Source organism: Elgaria multicarinata, chromosome 11 (genome assembly GCF_023053635.1).
Source record: "Elgaria multicarinata webbii isolate HBS135686 ecotype San Diego chromosome 11, rElgMul1.1.pri, whole genome shotgun sequence".
NCBI lineage: Eukaryota > Metazoa > Chordata > Lepidosauria > Squamata > Anguidae > Elgaria > Elgaria multicarinata.
The window spans coordinates 42,435,568-42,450,936 of NC_086181.1; the positions used below are offsets into that span (position 1 = coordinate 42,435,568).

Here is a 15,369-nt window from a genome sequence, read left to right on the forward strand (position 1 = left end):
CTGCTTTTTATATACTGCTTTCATACCACTTTCATAGCGGAATGTCTTGCTTGGTGTAGGTTGGCGAAAACACAGGTAAGCTAACATCAGGTCTTCTGAGACTGTCACCCTGCAGCGCTGCTTGTAATAAACCTTCTAAAGAGAGAGAAATTGTGTCTTGAGAGTCTGTGACCACCACTCAGCGAACCACGGGGACCCGCTCTTTCAGGTTCCACCACATGAGCAACATGGAACATGGCCCTTTGGGACTATGCAACCCTTGTTCTTATGCCGGTTAAAAAAAGCCCATTCACTCATTTGGCGATTAGTTAAAGTAAACTTGCTTCCTCAAAAAGGTCTCATTGTTTGGTGGATGCTGATGCTTGTGTTATAGCTGGCTGTTCTGCCTCTGAGCCGTCTGCATAGAATCTTTGCACCCTCTTCTTTGATGATGAATTGCCATGAAACCACAAGCATGAGGTCAGGAGACCAAAAAAAGAATGAAAGTGCAGGAATAAGTAGATGAGAAAAGGAGCTCCATTCCCATACTCCTATTTGTGTCTGAATACCAAGCCTGTCCCAAATATGCAAATGTCCCCTGTACCACATCACTCTTTAAATAGAAGCTTCTTGCATTTCTTCGTCCATCCTAGAAAACACCATGGTGTCCTCAATGATAATTCTCTTTGTCTTTTCAATGCTTGACTCTGGTCAGTATTTAAAATGGGGGAAAGTTCAGATAGATAGATAGATAGATAGATAGATAGATAGATAAATCTTAATTTCTATAGGAAGATATTATAGTGGGCAGGGAGTCTTCTAGATCTGATAGATGTTTAGTTCTAATTTTCACAACCCCTGATGCTAAGCTGCTAAAGATTTCTGTCATAAAATGCTTGTCCCATCAATATCAAATATGTGCAAAGAAAGGATGAAAAACTTCAGTCAAATTTTGTGAAGTCTTATGGTGAAATATGAGAAAGCTGTCTCTCAACTGTTAAGATTGTTCTGCTTTGGAAATTGGGAAATTCATAAGCATCTGCTATTTCTTTTCTTTCTACCAGGATTGACTGCTGAAATTCATCTGACTGAATCTGGTGGGGGGACACTGAAGCCTGGAGAATCCCTCCAGTTAACCTGTGCTGTCTCTGGCTACTCCATCACTACTGGCTATGCTTGGAATTGGATCCGCCAGCAGCCAGACAAAGGGCTGGAATACCTAGGGAGGGGATACTACAGTAGTTCCACCTGGCACACTGAATATGCCTCAACTTTCCAGAGCAGGATCTCCATCTCTACGGATGCTTCTAAGAATGAATATTATCTCCAGCTGAGATCCCTGACAGCTGCAGACACGGCTACATATTACTGTGCCAGAGGACACAGTGACACAGAATCAGTCTGGCATCTGTACCAAAAGGGGAAGCATGCTTTTGGAAAAGACCATTTGCTGGTGCTGTAAGTTATCTCTTCATGTTCAAGATATAGGTTTACACTTGCGATTTTTGTTATTATTGTTCTAAAAAATAAAGTCTGTAACCTTCATGCAATGAGTCAATATTTTCCTCTCCAATGTGAGTACACATTTATGTGAATGAGCAACATGGAACATGGACTTTGGGGCTAAGAAAACCACTATCTGTCCCTATTAAAGGAGGTCAATTTAATCGATCCATTAGGCGATTAGTTAAGAAAGTAAACTTGCTTCCTCAAAAAGGTTTTCGTTTTCTGGTATTATAGCCTGGGCTGCCTGCAATGGATGGGGAGGGCGGAATATAGATGGTATTATCAAAACCAGACCATGTGTGTTTGGACTATGGTTATGGTTATGCATGGACCATGCTCCTGCTTACACATAGTAACATTTGATATTCCACAGTGGGACAGATGGGTTTCTCGCCCACGAAGAACCGAGGGATTCAATTCATCATCCAGATCTCAGAAATCCCCATTAGATGAGAACACACATCACAGAGGAAGTATCTTTTGATTAAACCCAGGTTCTTAACTCTCCTTCACTAGCGTCTCACAAGGGGGTAGTAGAGAGTTACTAAAAAGTACAGAAAATAGATTGGCCTTGAGGGAAATAAAACTGAGATCTATGTGTGCTGATTTTGTGGGGGTTTGTGACGTTGACTACTTCCTCAGCAGTTTCTTTATGACAGTTAAAATGTCTGTTTGTCAAAGGCTTCAAACCCCATGAGACTTTCAACCCTTATCTAAGAATTGAGACAGTGGGCTCATCTACACCAAGCAGGATATTCCACTTTGAAAGCAGTATGAAAGGAGTATATAAAAGACAGGAGCCACACTACTGCTTTATATGGCCTTGCTACACCTGCCGGCTTACACCGGCAGGGAGGCGGGGCCGAGGCACGCTGAAGTTAGCGCGCCTCCCCCAGGCTACCACACGCACGACGCACAGGGACGTCGCGTCCCTGCGGTGTCCACCATTTTTTTTTTAATTTTAAAGGGGCCGGGTGCGTCCCGAAGACTCCAGAGAGGTAAGTGGTTTTTTTTTTGTTTGTTTGTTTTTACGGGGGGGGGGGGGCGAAGGATGGTGGGGGGTGGCACGGGGCAGCCACCCCATGCCAGGCATTGCCCGTGCGGCGCACGGCGCACGGCGCGATCGCACCCGCCCTCCCCCCGTGCCACCCACCCTGCCACCCACTCTGCCATCCTTCGCCCCCCCCACCGATGGGCACAGTGGTCCGCGGCTTTTCGCGGCTTCTCGCGAGTAAGCGAGGAGCCGCGAAAAGCCGCGGAAGTCCCTAGACGTTCCCCAGCTCCGGCCTGAGGCTGGAGCTGGGGTAAAGGCGCGCCATTAGTGACTTCGCTTATGGCGGGTAAGACCAGGCCTCAGCGCGGCCTGTCTGCGGATTCCCCTGTGCGTCATCTGGACGCACAGCAGGGAAGCCGGGTCAGAATGCACGCTAAGGCCTCGTCTAGGAAGGCCCATAGTGGTACTGAAGTGCACTGACAACTGTTGGGGCCCATGACACATCTACACCAAGAAGGATATAACACTATGAAAGTGGTATATGGTAAGTGTCAATGGGTCCCGACAGTTGTCAGTGCACTTCAATACTGCTATATAAAGCAGTAGTGTGGCTCCTGACTTTTATATATCATTTTCAAACTACTTTTATAGTGGAATATCCTGCTTGGTGTAGATGAGCCCAGTGTTACTTGACTTGGCAATGTACAGAGTAAACAGAGGGCCCATAGATTAATTGGTCTCTTTCTTGTTTTTCAGACAATCAATGCTACAGCCCATGGATGGCATTGGTGTTGGACAGGTATTTGCGGAACCTGCACAAAACTTTATTGGGCTTGCAACAACCAACAGACCATGTGTGAGCCTTAAGTAGGGTTTTGCCTTCTTTACGGGTTTGGTTTCGTTTGGGCTGGTTAGCTTAACTTCCACACTATCTAAGGTCTTTTCTTTAAGCAACCACTGGAAATAATGAGGTGTGGAGTGGTTGTAGAATGCTGGTGTCTTCATGGCTGGAGTCTTCAGGGTCCAAAGATGGCCATACACTGAAGGATCTTAGCTGGTTGCAGAGAGGCAAGTCAGTTGGAACTTCCTGGAGAACTGGCCCCTACGGTTGTGGTGATAGCCTGATGACACCTTTCCACAACCAAGTTGTTTCCTTGAAGAATTAACCCAAGATCCTCTTCTTCTGAGGTTGAAAAGTCTGGATCATCTGAGGATGAGGGCTTAGGTTCCTAATTCATGAAAGGGATGTAGCAGATGTTTACTACAGAAATACATTACTTCTGGCTATTCTACAAAGAGCAGGGGATGAACAAGACGATCTTCAAGGTCACTTCCAACTCTATCATTGCATGTAGATGGTATCGGTCACCAGTTACCATTATAAATTGGAATGGTGGCTTCATTTACATGATTATTTCAGTTGCAAAGACTTCATTGGTCTATTCTAGCGAATGGACAAATCTTGGAGTTACATTCACCACTCTGCAATGACAGCCAGCCATCGCCAAGGTGGTGGAGAAGCAAGAACAAGCCACAGCTTATGGAAATGGCCTAAATAGCACATCTGCTAAGTGTGTGGTCCTTGACATATGTAACCTCTCAGCATGGTGGACTATCTCCAGGCACTGGAGGAAGTTGGTGTTGTAGTTGTTTTTGAGGGGGAAAATACACTAAAAAAATAGGATGACGCCCCCTTAGCAACCAGCTACACTTAAAAAGATATGTGGAAATCCTGTCCCCCTCCCTAAGGATTTCCCCCCTGAATCCCCCCCCCATTTCCGGTGAAAAAGACAAAAAAAAAAAGAAATGCCTCTTTCAGAGAGTGAGAGAAAATCCCCCAAAATAGGGGGCAGGTTTTGTCCCAGCACTATTGTGAAGAGGAAGGGAGTAAAGGACCCCTTGGCTGCCACTGAAGTAAGTGAATCATTTTAAAAAACCACAATATTGTTGATCTTTGAGATCAGTTCAAAAGATGGACCCTGTAGAATAAGTATTTTGGTAGATGTAGAAAGTACTAAAGGATTGTTAATATGCAGACATGGTATTTGCATGTTCATTGATGGTGAAGAAGTCAGCTCAGGTTTCCAAAATATTTCCCAAACATCTCAGGATTGGCCCCGGAAACTTTTTTTTTTTTTGGTAACCTATTATTATTATTATTATTATTATTATTATTATTATTATTATTATTATTATAAAATCTTAATAGAAAGTCTTTACATGCAGACATTTCAGGAGAACCCCAGTGATCTTTGTGCAAATAGAGGTGACTAACTAAGATGAATAAGAGGGAAAAAGTTCCATAATGAGGGTGCTGCCACAAAGCAGGCTCTGCCCTGTCTCCCCATAAACTTAAACATTCACAATGGTGGGATCTATAACAGGGCAACTGAAGAATGTTGGAAATTACCAGCAGGTTTATTTGGGAGGAGGCAGTATTTCAGATTGCCTGGCCCCAGGACTGTCAGAGAATTATAAGAACCAGCACCTTGAACTGGAGGAGCTGGAAACAAATGAGAAGTCTGTGAAGATGGATACCACAGTCATTTTTATGCCTGAAATACTGAGGCTGATCTAAATATGCAAATTGTCCCATGTACTACACTCCTCTTTAAAAAAAGAAGCTTCTTGCATTTTTGAGGCCATCCTAGAAAAGCAATGGAGTCCTTCCTTCTATTCCTCACTGTCTTTTCAATGCTTAAAACTGGTTAGTACTCAGAACGGGAGTTTCCTTACTTCAGTAGGGAATTATTGTAGTGGGCAAAGCATTGTGTGTGGGGGAAATAGCGTCCTCTGGGTAACAGTTGTTAATCTAGTTTTTGCTAGCTGAAGTGGATTCTTCCCAGAGGACCTGAGTGTGCGGGGAGGATTGTACGGGAGAAGGCGATCCCGCCGGTAGCCTGGACCCAAACCATGTAGGGCTTTAAAGGTAATAACCAACACTTAGTGGCCACCTTCCCTCTCTTCCTCCACAATGCTCTGAAATGAGCATCCCTGGTAGGTATGGGATGTATTGTAAAGGATATAAAATGGGGGCAAGGCTGCTAACATTGTTACTGATGTTGTGGCTCCCCCCCCCCAGTTCCTCCAACCCTCAAAACTCTTAGGACAGTAGAAGTAAGCTGTGCTACAACCCCTGCTCTGGATGAATTCGATGAAATTGTCCTCCAATTTCTCCGCCCACAAATAGGATGGAGAATTTTGAGAGGCTATTTGTGCAGAGTTCTACTAAACAATGCTGAGTAATGCCCATCCAACCCCCTTACACCAGAGTCCCAGTCCAGAGCAGTTCCCTATATTTACTTTGGAATATAAAAAAAATGAAGGCAAAAAAGACATTGTCTGGGACTGTAGCTCGACCTAAGGTTTATCCCAGGATTGTCCTAGGGTCAAACCTGTTCATCTCATTGCCACACAGGGCATCCAGCGCTCAAGCAGGGATGAACCCGGGATAAACCTTAGGTCTAGCTATGGCCTGGGTCAACTGCTCTGTTTAGTTTAACAGTGTGCCATATCTTCAACAAAGTGTGAACCAGAAAGCAATCTGGAGGACACATTTTCCACCAGCTGCTGTTTCTGAACATTCTTTGATGGCTGCCCCTTGTAGATTGTAAATGCACCTGAGTGTGCATTTTGTCATTTGAACACAGTAGTAACATATGAGAAATGCAAGTGCAGGAATAAGGAGATGAGAAAAGGAGCTTTCTTTCCACACTCCTTTTTATGTCTGTATGCCAAGCCTGCCCCAAATATGCAAATAGTCCCGTGTACCACATCACTCTTTAAATAGAAGCTTCTTGCATTTCTTAATTCATCCTAGAAAACACAATGGAGTCCTTCATCATAATTCTCTTTGTCTTTCCAATGCTTACGCCTGGTCAGTATTCAGAATGGGGAAAATTCTGTTAAATAAAGAAATAAATCTTAATTTCTATAGGAAGAGATTGTAACAGACAGAGAGCTTTGTGAAGAAAACACCATCTACTTGATTTTTCTAATGTTCAGTGGTATTTTTCACAATTTCAGGTGCTAAACTGCTTAAGAAGTTTGCTGTAATTTGTCCCCTTTACCTATATCCAAGATGTGCAAGGAAGAGATTGACAACTTTGTTCAAATTTTGGGTAGTCTTGTAGTGAAATATGAAAAAATCTTTCCAGCAGCCATGAAGATCTTTCCTTTATGTTAACTGGGTAATTCATTAACATATATTCTTCCTAACAGGATTGACTTCTGAAATTCGTCTGACTGAATCTGGTGGGGGAACACTGAAGCCTGGTGAATCCCTACAACTGACCTGTACTGTATCTGGTTTCTCCATCACTACTGGACATGCATGGAATTGGGTCCGCCAGCCACCAGAGAAAGGGCTGGAATGGCTAGGAAGGAGATACTACAGTAGTTCCACCTGGCACACTGATTATGCCTTAGCTTTCCAGACCAGGATCACCATCACTCCTGACGCTTCCAAGAATGAATATCATCTCCAGCTGAGATCCCTGACAGTTGCAGACACAGCCACATACTACTGTGCCAGGCACCACAATGACACAGAGTCAGTTTGGCATCTGTACAAAAATGCGGAAGCGTGCTTTTTGCAAACGCCATTTGCTGGTGCTGTAAGTTATCTCTTCAAGTTAAAGCTATAGGTTTACACTTGTGGTGGGTGTTCTAAAAAAAGTCTGTTACCAGCGCACAACGAATCAACCTTTCCTCTCTGATGGGAGTACACATTCATGCTAATGAGCAACATGGAACATGGACTTTGAGGCTATGCAAATCTCTTTCTTGTCCCTGTTAAAGGAGGTGAGAGGAAAAATGGAGAAAGAGCACCACAAATGGGTGTGGAAAGAGAGGCTGGCTCTGGTGCTATACAGGATGATAAGTGTAGGCTGGTATTTGTCAAAAGACAATGTTTTTTTATTTAAAAGTTCAAGAAGGCTCAATGTTTCAGATCATCAGATCCTTCGTCAAGAGCTCTGATTGACACTTTTTCTGTAGAGAGTCTTCATGGAGAGCTGTATTTTCTTATTGAAGCAGGGTTGGGTTTTTTTTGTTGGGTTTTTTGGATAAGAAAACACAGCTCTCCACAGTCTCTCTACAGAAAAAGTGTCAATCGGTGATCCTGACAAAGGATCTGATGATCCGAAACATTGAGCCTTCTTGAACTTTTAAATAAAAACATTGTTTTTGACAAATACCAGCCTACATTTATCATCCTGTATAGCACCAGCGCCAGCCTCTCTTTCCACATCCTGTTAAAAGAGGCCCATTCACTCAACCCATTAGGTAATTAGTTAATTACCTAATTAGGTAATTAGTTAAGAAAGGAAGCTTGCTTCCTCAAAAAGGTGTCATTGTTTGGTGGGTACTGACGCTTGTATTGTAGCTGGATGTTCTGACCCTGGGCAGACTGAAAAGAACCTATGCACCCTCTTACTTTGATGGTGAAGTTATTATTATTATTATTATTTATTTATATAGCACCATCAATGTACATGGTGCTGTACAGAGTAAAACAGTAAATAGCAAGACTCTGCCGCATAGGCTTACAATCTAATAAAATCATAGTAAAACAATAAGGAGGGGAAGAGAATGCAAACAGGCACAGGGTAGGGTAAGCAGGCACAGGGTAGGGTAAAACTAACAGTATAAAGTCTGCACAACATCAAGTTTTGTCATAAAACAAAGTGTCATAAAACCATCAGCATGAAGGCAGGAGACCAAAGGAGGAATGCTTTGTGCCACCAGTGGAGGAAGGATTAAGGAAAAGGCCCCAGAGAGAAACCTTGTATACAAATTCTGCAGGAAATAAGAGGTGAACACACACAATAAATAATTCACATTTCCCCAACTTTGTAGGTTGTGAATAGGGTGGTGAAATTAGTTTTGTACTTTCAAACCAACGTGGAAATTGAAATTCAGGTATCCTTAAAATTCAAACTTCTAATTCTTCATTGGTGTCCTCCATTCAAAAAAATGTACATGCATATTTGGAAAAGTCCACATAAGAATGCATAAATTAGTGAAAATAACATAAAATGAGTTAGATTTGTAAAACTACTTGCAAAAATGTTGTGTTATGTGAAATTTTGTAGAAAAATGCATGCATTAGGAGAACTGAGCAGTAAAATGTAGGGATGAGTAAACTTGTGATGTTTGAGCTCATCAAAGTTCTCCACATTCCTTCTCATACCTCAGTTCACCTTGTTTCACCTTGTTTGAATTCCCAAACAGAAGAGTTCTTTCTTTCTTTTTTCCAATTGGGGAAAATATGTATTTTTAATCAGGAAAAATGTACATATTTTAAAAGTGCACATGCAAATGTGCATTTCCCCTCATCCAGTAAACTATGAAAAAATGTGCATTTTAAAATGTCAATTTTTTCAACAATTTGCTTTTTTTGAAAAAGTTTGTAAATTTGGAAACATTCCAGACATTTGTATTCAGGGTTGGAGGGCTGCTTTTCTGAGTGTTTTGCGAATGGAGACAAAATTCTCATACTTCCTTTTCAAATATGAATGCATTTTCATATGAACTCTTTAAATTAAAATTTCTCAGTGTTCAGGATAAGCTGAACTTAAGACCATGAGGAAAAATCAGAGTTCAGAGTGAACTAAAGTTAAGGCTGCAAATGTTAGAATGTAATAGGAACCCAAGTTCCATACTACAAATGAGAATGATCTTGGAATTGTTGTAGATCGCAAGCTGAATATGAGCAAACAGTGCGATATGGCTGCAAGAAAGGCAAATGCTATTTTGGGCTGCATTAATAGAAGCATAGCTTCCAAATCACATGAGGTACTGGTTCCTCTCTATTCAGCCCTGGTTAGGTCTCATCTAGAGTATTGCATCCAGTTCTGGGCTGCACAATTCAAGAAGGACACAGACAAGCTGGAGCGTGTTCAGAGGAGGGCAACCAGGATGATCAGGGGTCTGGAAACAAAGCCCTATGAAGAGAGACTGAAAGAACTGGGCATGTTTAGCCTGGAGAAGAGAAGATTGAGGGGAGACATGAGAGCACTCTTCAAATACTTAAAAGGTTTTCACACAGAGGAGGGTCAGGATCTCTTCTCGATCCTCCCAGAGTGCAGGACAAAGAATAACGGGCTCAAGTTAAAGGAAGCCAGATTCCAGCTGGACATCAGGAAAAACTACCTGACTGTTAGAGCAGTACGACAGTGGAATCAGTTACCTAGGGAGGTTGTGGGCTCTCCCACACTAGAGGCCTTCAAGAGGCAGCTGGACAACCACCTGTCAGGGATGCTTTAGGATGGATTCCTGCATTGAGCAGGGGGTTGGACTCGATGGCCTTGTAGGCTCCTTCCAACTCTGCTATTCTATGATGCTATGATTCTATGATTCTATGCAGTTGGCAGCTTCATCAATCCCTAGTACCCAGCAAATTTTGGATTGTTGAGGTCCTTTTCTTTCCATTCTCACGTGCCTTTTGATGCTCCACAGTTGGGACTAGTGGGTTTCTCCTTCAGTGAGAGGAGAAACCAGGAGACAACGAAAGCAGGCCTGACAACTCCCCGCCGCACCAGCTTCTCACAAGGGGGCAGCAGAGATGTACTGAAAAGTTTAGCAAGCACGGTTGGCCATGAGGTTGACTACTTCAAGAACATTATTCTTCAAAACAGGCATAGTGCCTGTTCTTCAAGGTTCTCAAACCCCAAGAGACTCTCTCCCAATAGCCTTCTAACAGCTGAAGCAGTGCCACACAACAATGTGTAGAAGTCGAGATAATAAAATGGGGGAGGGCATGTGGGAGAAATGAATAGATTCACTCATACAGGGAGGGAGTTCTTAGGTCTAAGGGTTTTCATTCCTGTGTATTCAGCCATGTGGATTAAATACCATGTGGATTTATAAAGTAAGTCAAAATGGGGAAAGTCAGAGAAAGTTCAACTTTATCTGCTTGCTCCACTGATGACTAATCAATTAAAAATAAAGTAAAATGGATTTGAAACAGACAATAAAGTTGGGTGTTGAGACAGCTACTGATATGTAGCTGTGTCTACAGCTGTCACAGATCTCAGCTAGAGATAATGTTCATTCCTGGAAGTCCCAGGAGTGATGGAGATCCTGCTCTGGAAATCTTTTGTTCAGTTCATCCGAAATATTGAGATCATTTATGGTTTGTATGAAAAACCATACACATTTTTGTGCCTATTTCTCTAATACAATCATATTCTATGCAATTGTGCCTAGTTTAGATTTTTTGCAAGATATCCTTAAAAATAATGAATCTTTGAATGCTATTTTCACTAAATTAGGCTTTTTTGTGTGCTTCATTACATTTTTATGCATTTTTGATTGGAAAATTCCACTACAAAATTTAAAGATGTTCAAGTTTTGAAGGAGAACTGAATTTTGATTTGCATATTGGTTTCAAATTGTGAGATAGGGTCTATTCACAATAAAATGAATTTCTCCACCATTGCTTTTCTGGATCCAACCTCATGACTACATGCAGACATTGGCCTCATCTATACCAAGCAGGATATTCCACTATGAAAGTGGTATATAAAAGGCAGGAGCCACACTATAGCAGTATTGAACTGCACTGACAACTGTTGGGGCCCATTGACACATACCATATACCACTTTCATACTGCTATATCCTGCTTGGTGTGGCACCTGCCTTTTATATACTGCTTTCATAGTGTGATATCCTGTTTGGTGTAGATGAGGCCATTGTAGTTGCCAAAGGGCTATGCTGTTATTTTATTCTGAGCTTTATGTAAATGCAGGGTCAGCTTCCTGTTTAAATCTATAGTACGTTTGTTTTCCTTCTCCAACTACATCCAGGGACACAGTCCTCTGTGTCCTGTGATCACTTTCCAACTTATCCCTCTCAGTGCAACGGAAGGAGAAATGTTGTTTTGTCTTTTTAGTGTTATAGCAGTTTTTACAGGTAGTCCCTTCTTTCTAATGAAGAAAATAGTTGTATTTCAATGGTCTCTTTAAAATTCATTTCTTTCCAGGTGTGCAATTGGAAGTCCTGCTGTTAGAGTCTGGAGGGGGTGAAAAAAAGCCCGGAGAGTCGCTCCATCTCTCTTGTCGGGCATCTGGGTTCAACTTTGGAACCTATGGGATGGCCTGGATGAAAAAAGTGCTTGGATTACAGTTGGAATGGATAGCATACATAAGTACACGCTCAACCTACATTTACTACTCAGATACAGCAAAGGAGCGATTCACCATCTCCAGGGATGATTCAAACAGCAGGATGAATTTGCAAATGAACCACCTCACACCCGAGGACACAGCTCTGTACAAGTGTGCGAGGGACACAGTGAGAGGAAGTGAAACTGAAGCCAAACAAAAACTCTGCCATTCCAAGGGGAGGAGCTGTGGCTCAGTGTGACAGAGCATGCAGAAGGTCCCAGGTTTGATCTCCGGCTTCTCCAGCTAGGGCTAGGAAGGAATCCCACCTGAAACCCGCAAGAGCTGCTGTCAGTCCACTGTTGAAACTACTGGGCTAGATGGACCAGTGGTTTGACTCAGTATAAGGCAGCATCCTACATCCACAAGTAAGCCAGTCTAGAAATTGAATCAATCTGCAGATAAGGGGTTATGAATGCCACCCACCTCACAGCCGGCCCTACCATTAGGCAGAGTGAGGCAGTTGTCGCAGGTGTCAGATGCTGGGAGGCAGCAACAAGATGTCAGAGGAGAGAGCTATGTGCCTCACAACCTAACCTGCACCCTCTAAGCTAGCTTGCTGCTTTCTGTGATGGAGGATGCTGTCCCATCACCAGGGTTAAAGAAATATTCAACTGACAATCCAATCCAGTTGTGTGTGGAATGGGAGGGGGCGCCATCTTTTGCTTTGCTGCAGGCAACATGTTTTGGGTCAGCTTACCCTCATGGGAAAACAAATGTCCAATATCCTCAGAAGTAACATGTTGTCTAACTTGTGAATACTCAGCATACATTATTATTATTATTATTATTATTATTATTATTATTATTATTATTATTTCTTTCTCGCTCATGGTGGTTTTTCTAGAAGACATGATGGGCTTTGCCAAGTCATGCTGTCTTTTACAGATTCAGGAATTTTGTGACAACTGAGCATGTCTTAATTATGGCTGCTTTCTGGATGTTGGTGTGGCTGTATTTTGGTATGCCAGTTAAGGTTTTCTGTATAGTTTTTTTTTTTTAATGTGATGCCAGTGACTGATGTGACTAATGGAATAATGGTGACCTATTCCTGTTGCCATAGTTCTTTGACTTCCATGGCCAGTAGTGTATATTTTTCTCTCTTTCCCTCTTCCTTTTCAACATTTTTGTCATTCGGTATTACTCTGATGATGTTTTTCTTTTTTGTCTATGACCGTTATGTTTGGTCGGCTCCAAGGTATTGTTTTGTCGGTATTATTTTATGATCTACATTTTCCAAGATTGTTTTCAGTGAGTATGTATAGTATGGTGTAGGTTGTTTGATAAGGCTGAATTTGATGGCCAGTTGTTGACTTATTTTTACAGCTGTCTTGTGTCTGTCCTTATAGTCCATTCCTGCCAGAATTTTACATCTTCCTGTTACATGGTCTATTGTTTCTTGGAACTGATGGCATTTCCTGCATAGGTCTGTTGTTACATTGTTCTATTTTGTTACGTATTTTTGGTAGTTCTTGGTTGCTCTAACTTGATCCTGTATAGCTGTTCGGAATTATTATTATTATTATTATTATTATTATTATTATTATTATTATTTTATTATTATTATTAATTCCACCCAGAGAGCTAAATAAATAAATAAATAAATAAATAAATAGATTATTATTGTTTTATTTGTTTCCTAAATCTGTCCCTACTGTCACATAGTTTGAAGCCATGATTCCTGCATATGCACTTTTAGCCATCTCCATACGCATGCCAAATCATGTGCCATGTGCATGCTTGAAACATAAAATGAGGGCAGCTCTCAGCTGTGGAATGAACTGTGCTGAACTTTTATCCTGAGGGATATGTAAATGCAGGGGTCACTTCCTCTTTAACTTGGACATACAGTATATACCTCTCCACCGCGCTTCACCCAGGGAGATAGGGTGGTGTCCTTCTCACTACTTTCCAGTCAATGTCTCTCATAGCACCAGAAGGAAAGATGATATTTTGGCTTCAATTTGTTCTCCTTTTAGCCATTTTCAAAGGTAATTCTCCTCCTTCCAAAGGACTATTTCATTCCAGGGATTCCTGTGTAAATAGGGATAGATGAGAATTTCAGTTCCTTTTTTATCAGAATTTCCACAAATTCACAATTTTCTTCATACCTAAAAACTACTAGGATGAGGATGAGGATGTGGAAGAAAGCAAACTTGACAGGTTTATCTATCTTGGTCAGGGCATTGAGTGCATAACTCTTAAAAGTCTAGATTTGAATTTCTGTATATTCAACGATGTTTGCAGAGCTGAATGAAGACTGCTGTCCCTCTTTTTTTCTGAGAGGATCCTTACCTTTAATAGCTATTCAACAAGGATATACAACACAGTCTTCTCTGTGCTGGGATGGGAATACCTCCATGTATTAAAATTGGCAAGTCCAGATGGGTGAATTTTGATGCAGGTTGATTTTGATAAGAATATATCAAATATATCTTCATCATTGCGATGGAAAGAACAAGAAGTATTTGGGTTTTTTAAAAAACTGTGCAGGGGAAGAAAACAAAACTATCACATTTGTCCATCCCTGGTTGCAATATCTCTTTCTTTCCAGGTGCCCAAACAGCGGTCCAGCTGGTGGAGTCCGGAGGGGATGTGAAAAGGCCTGGAGAGTCCCTCCGGCTGTCCTGCCAAGCCTCCGGATACCCCTTCAGCAGCCACAGCGCACACTGGGTGAGACAAGTGCCTGGGAAGAAACTGGAATGGATTGCATGGATATACGATGATGGGAGTCAGCTATCCTATGCCAACTCAGTGAAAGGGCGCTTCACCATCTCCAGGAACAACCCCTCAAACATGCTGTATCTGCAAATGAACGACCTGAAACCTGAGGACACCGCTGTGTATTATTGTGCAGCTTGGACACAGCGAGAGGAAGTCTATTTAAGCCTAGCTAAAAACCCTCTTTGCAGCTGGCTGCTCACTGAGTTCATTCAAGCGCTCTACTGTGAATGGAGAAATTCATCCAAGCAAGACCAATAGTCTTATCTGAGCCAAAATGAACGAGCCAACATGTTGAGCCGAAAGGGAACAGCATCAATTTAAAGCCAAGTACTGAAACTTCTGTTATGTTTTCCCATCTTTTCCAAGAGGTGGTAAGATCCTCAGACAATGCAACCAGCTGCATGTTTAGATGGGGCAAAATCCCTGGGATCATCCCGAGATCGTCCCTGTGCATCCACATGATGCACAGGGGATCCTGGGAGCAGGGAAGGATGATCCCTGCATTTCCCCAGGATATCACCCTACTATCCTGAGTATTCCCATGGTCCCAGGATGATCCCGAGACCGCGGGACATGTGGCCGGGCATCCCATTTTCTTCCTGGTTCCTCACAAGTAAACGTGAGGAGCCAGGCACAGGGCACGGAGCTCTGCAAGCACTCCATGCCCATCTTGGGGGGTGGGAGCAGGGTCAGGCCTTTAAAAAGAAAATGACTAATCTTTGTGCTGGAGCGCTGGTGCACTCCAGCTCCTGTTTCTTTTTTTAAAATGGCGGGCACAACGTCCTCTTCCTTCTGGGATGTTCACTGCATGTGGACTGAGGGGTAGGATCTTGCAATCATCATATTCCAAGATCATCCCCCTCCACCTGCCTGGTCTAGCCATGCCCCAGCTTTGGTTTCTGTAAGATGAGTGAATTCAGTGCCAACACACATGTAATGACTTTGTAGCTTTTGCTTTATCTACAAATATACAAGTGGATTACATATTGGAAGCAAAA

The 15,369-nt window shown here is 42.4% G+C and overlaps 2 gene segments (V, D, J or C); both read left to right on the forward strand.

The window, feature by feature from the left end:
- Positions 1–645: 645 nt before the first annotated feature.
- Positions 646–1,441, forward strand: LOC134405959 (immunoglobulin heavy variable 4-38-2-like). The segment is given in 2 exon segments: positions 646–689; positions 1,044–1,441. Coding segments are annotated over 2 exon segments (435 nt in total).
- Positions 1,442–13,592: 12,151 nt separating this feature from the next.
- On the forward strand, positions 13,593–14,629 carry LOC134405960 (Ig heavy chain V region 3-like). The segment is given in 2 exon segments: positions 13,593–13,638; positions 14,202–14,629. Coding segments are annotated over 2 exon segments (474 nt in total).
- Positions 14,630–15,369: the final 740 nt, after the last annotated feature.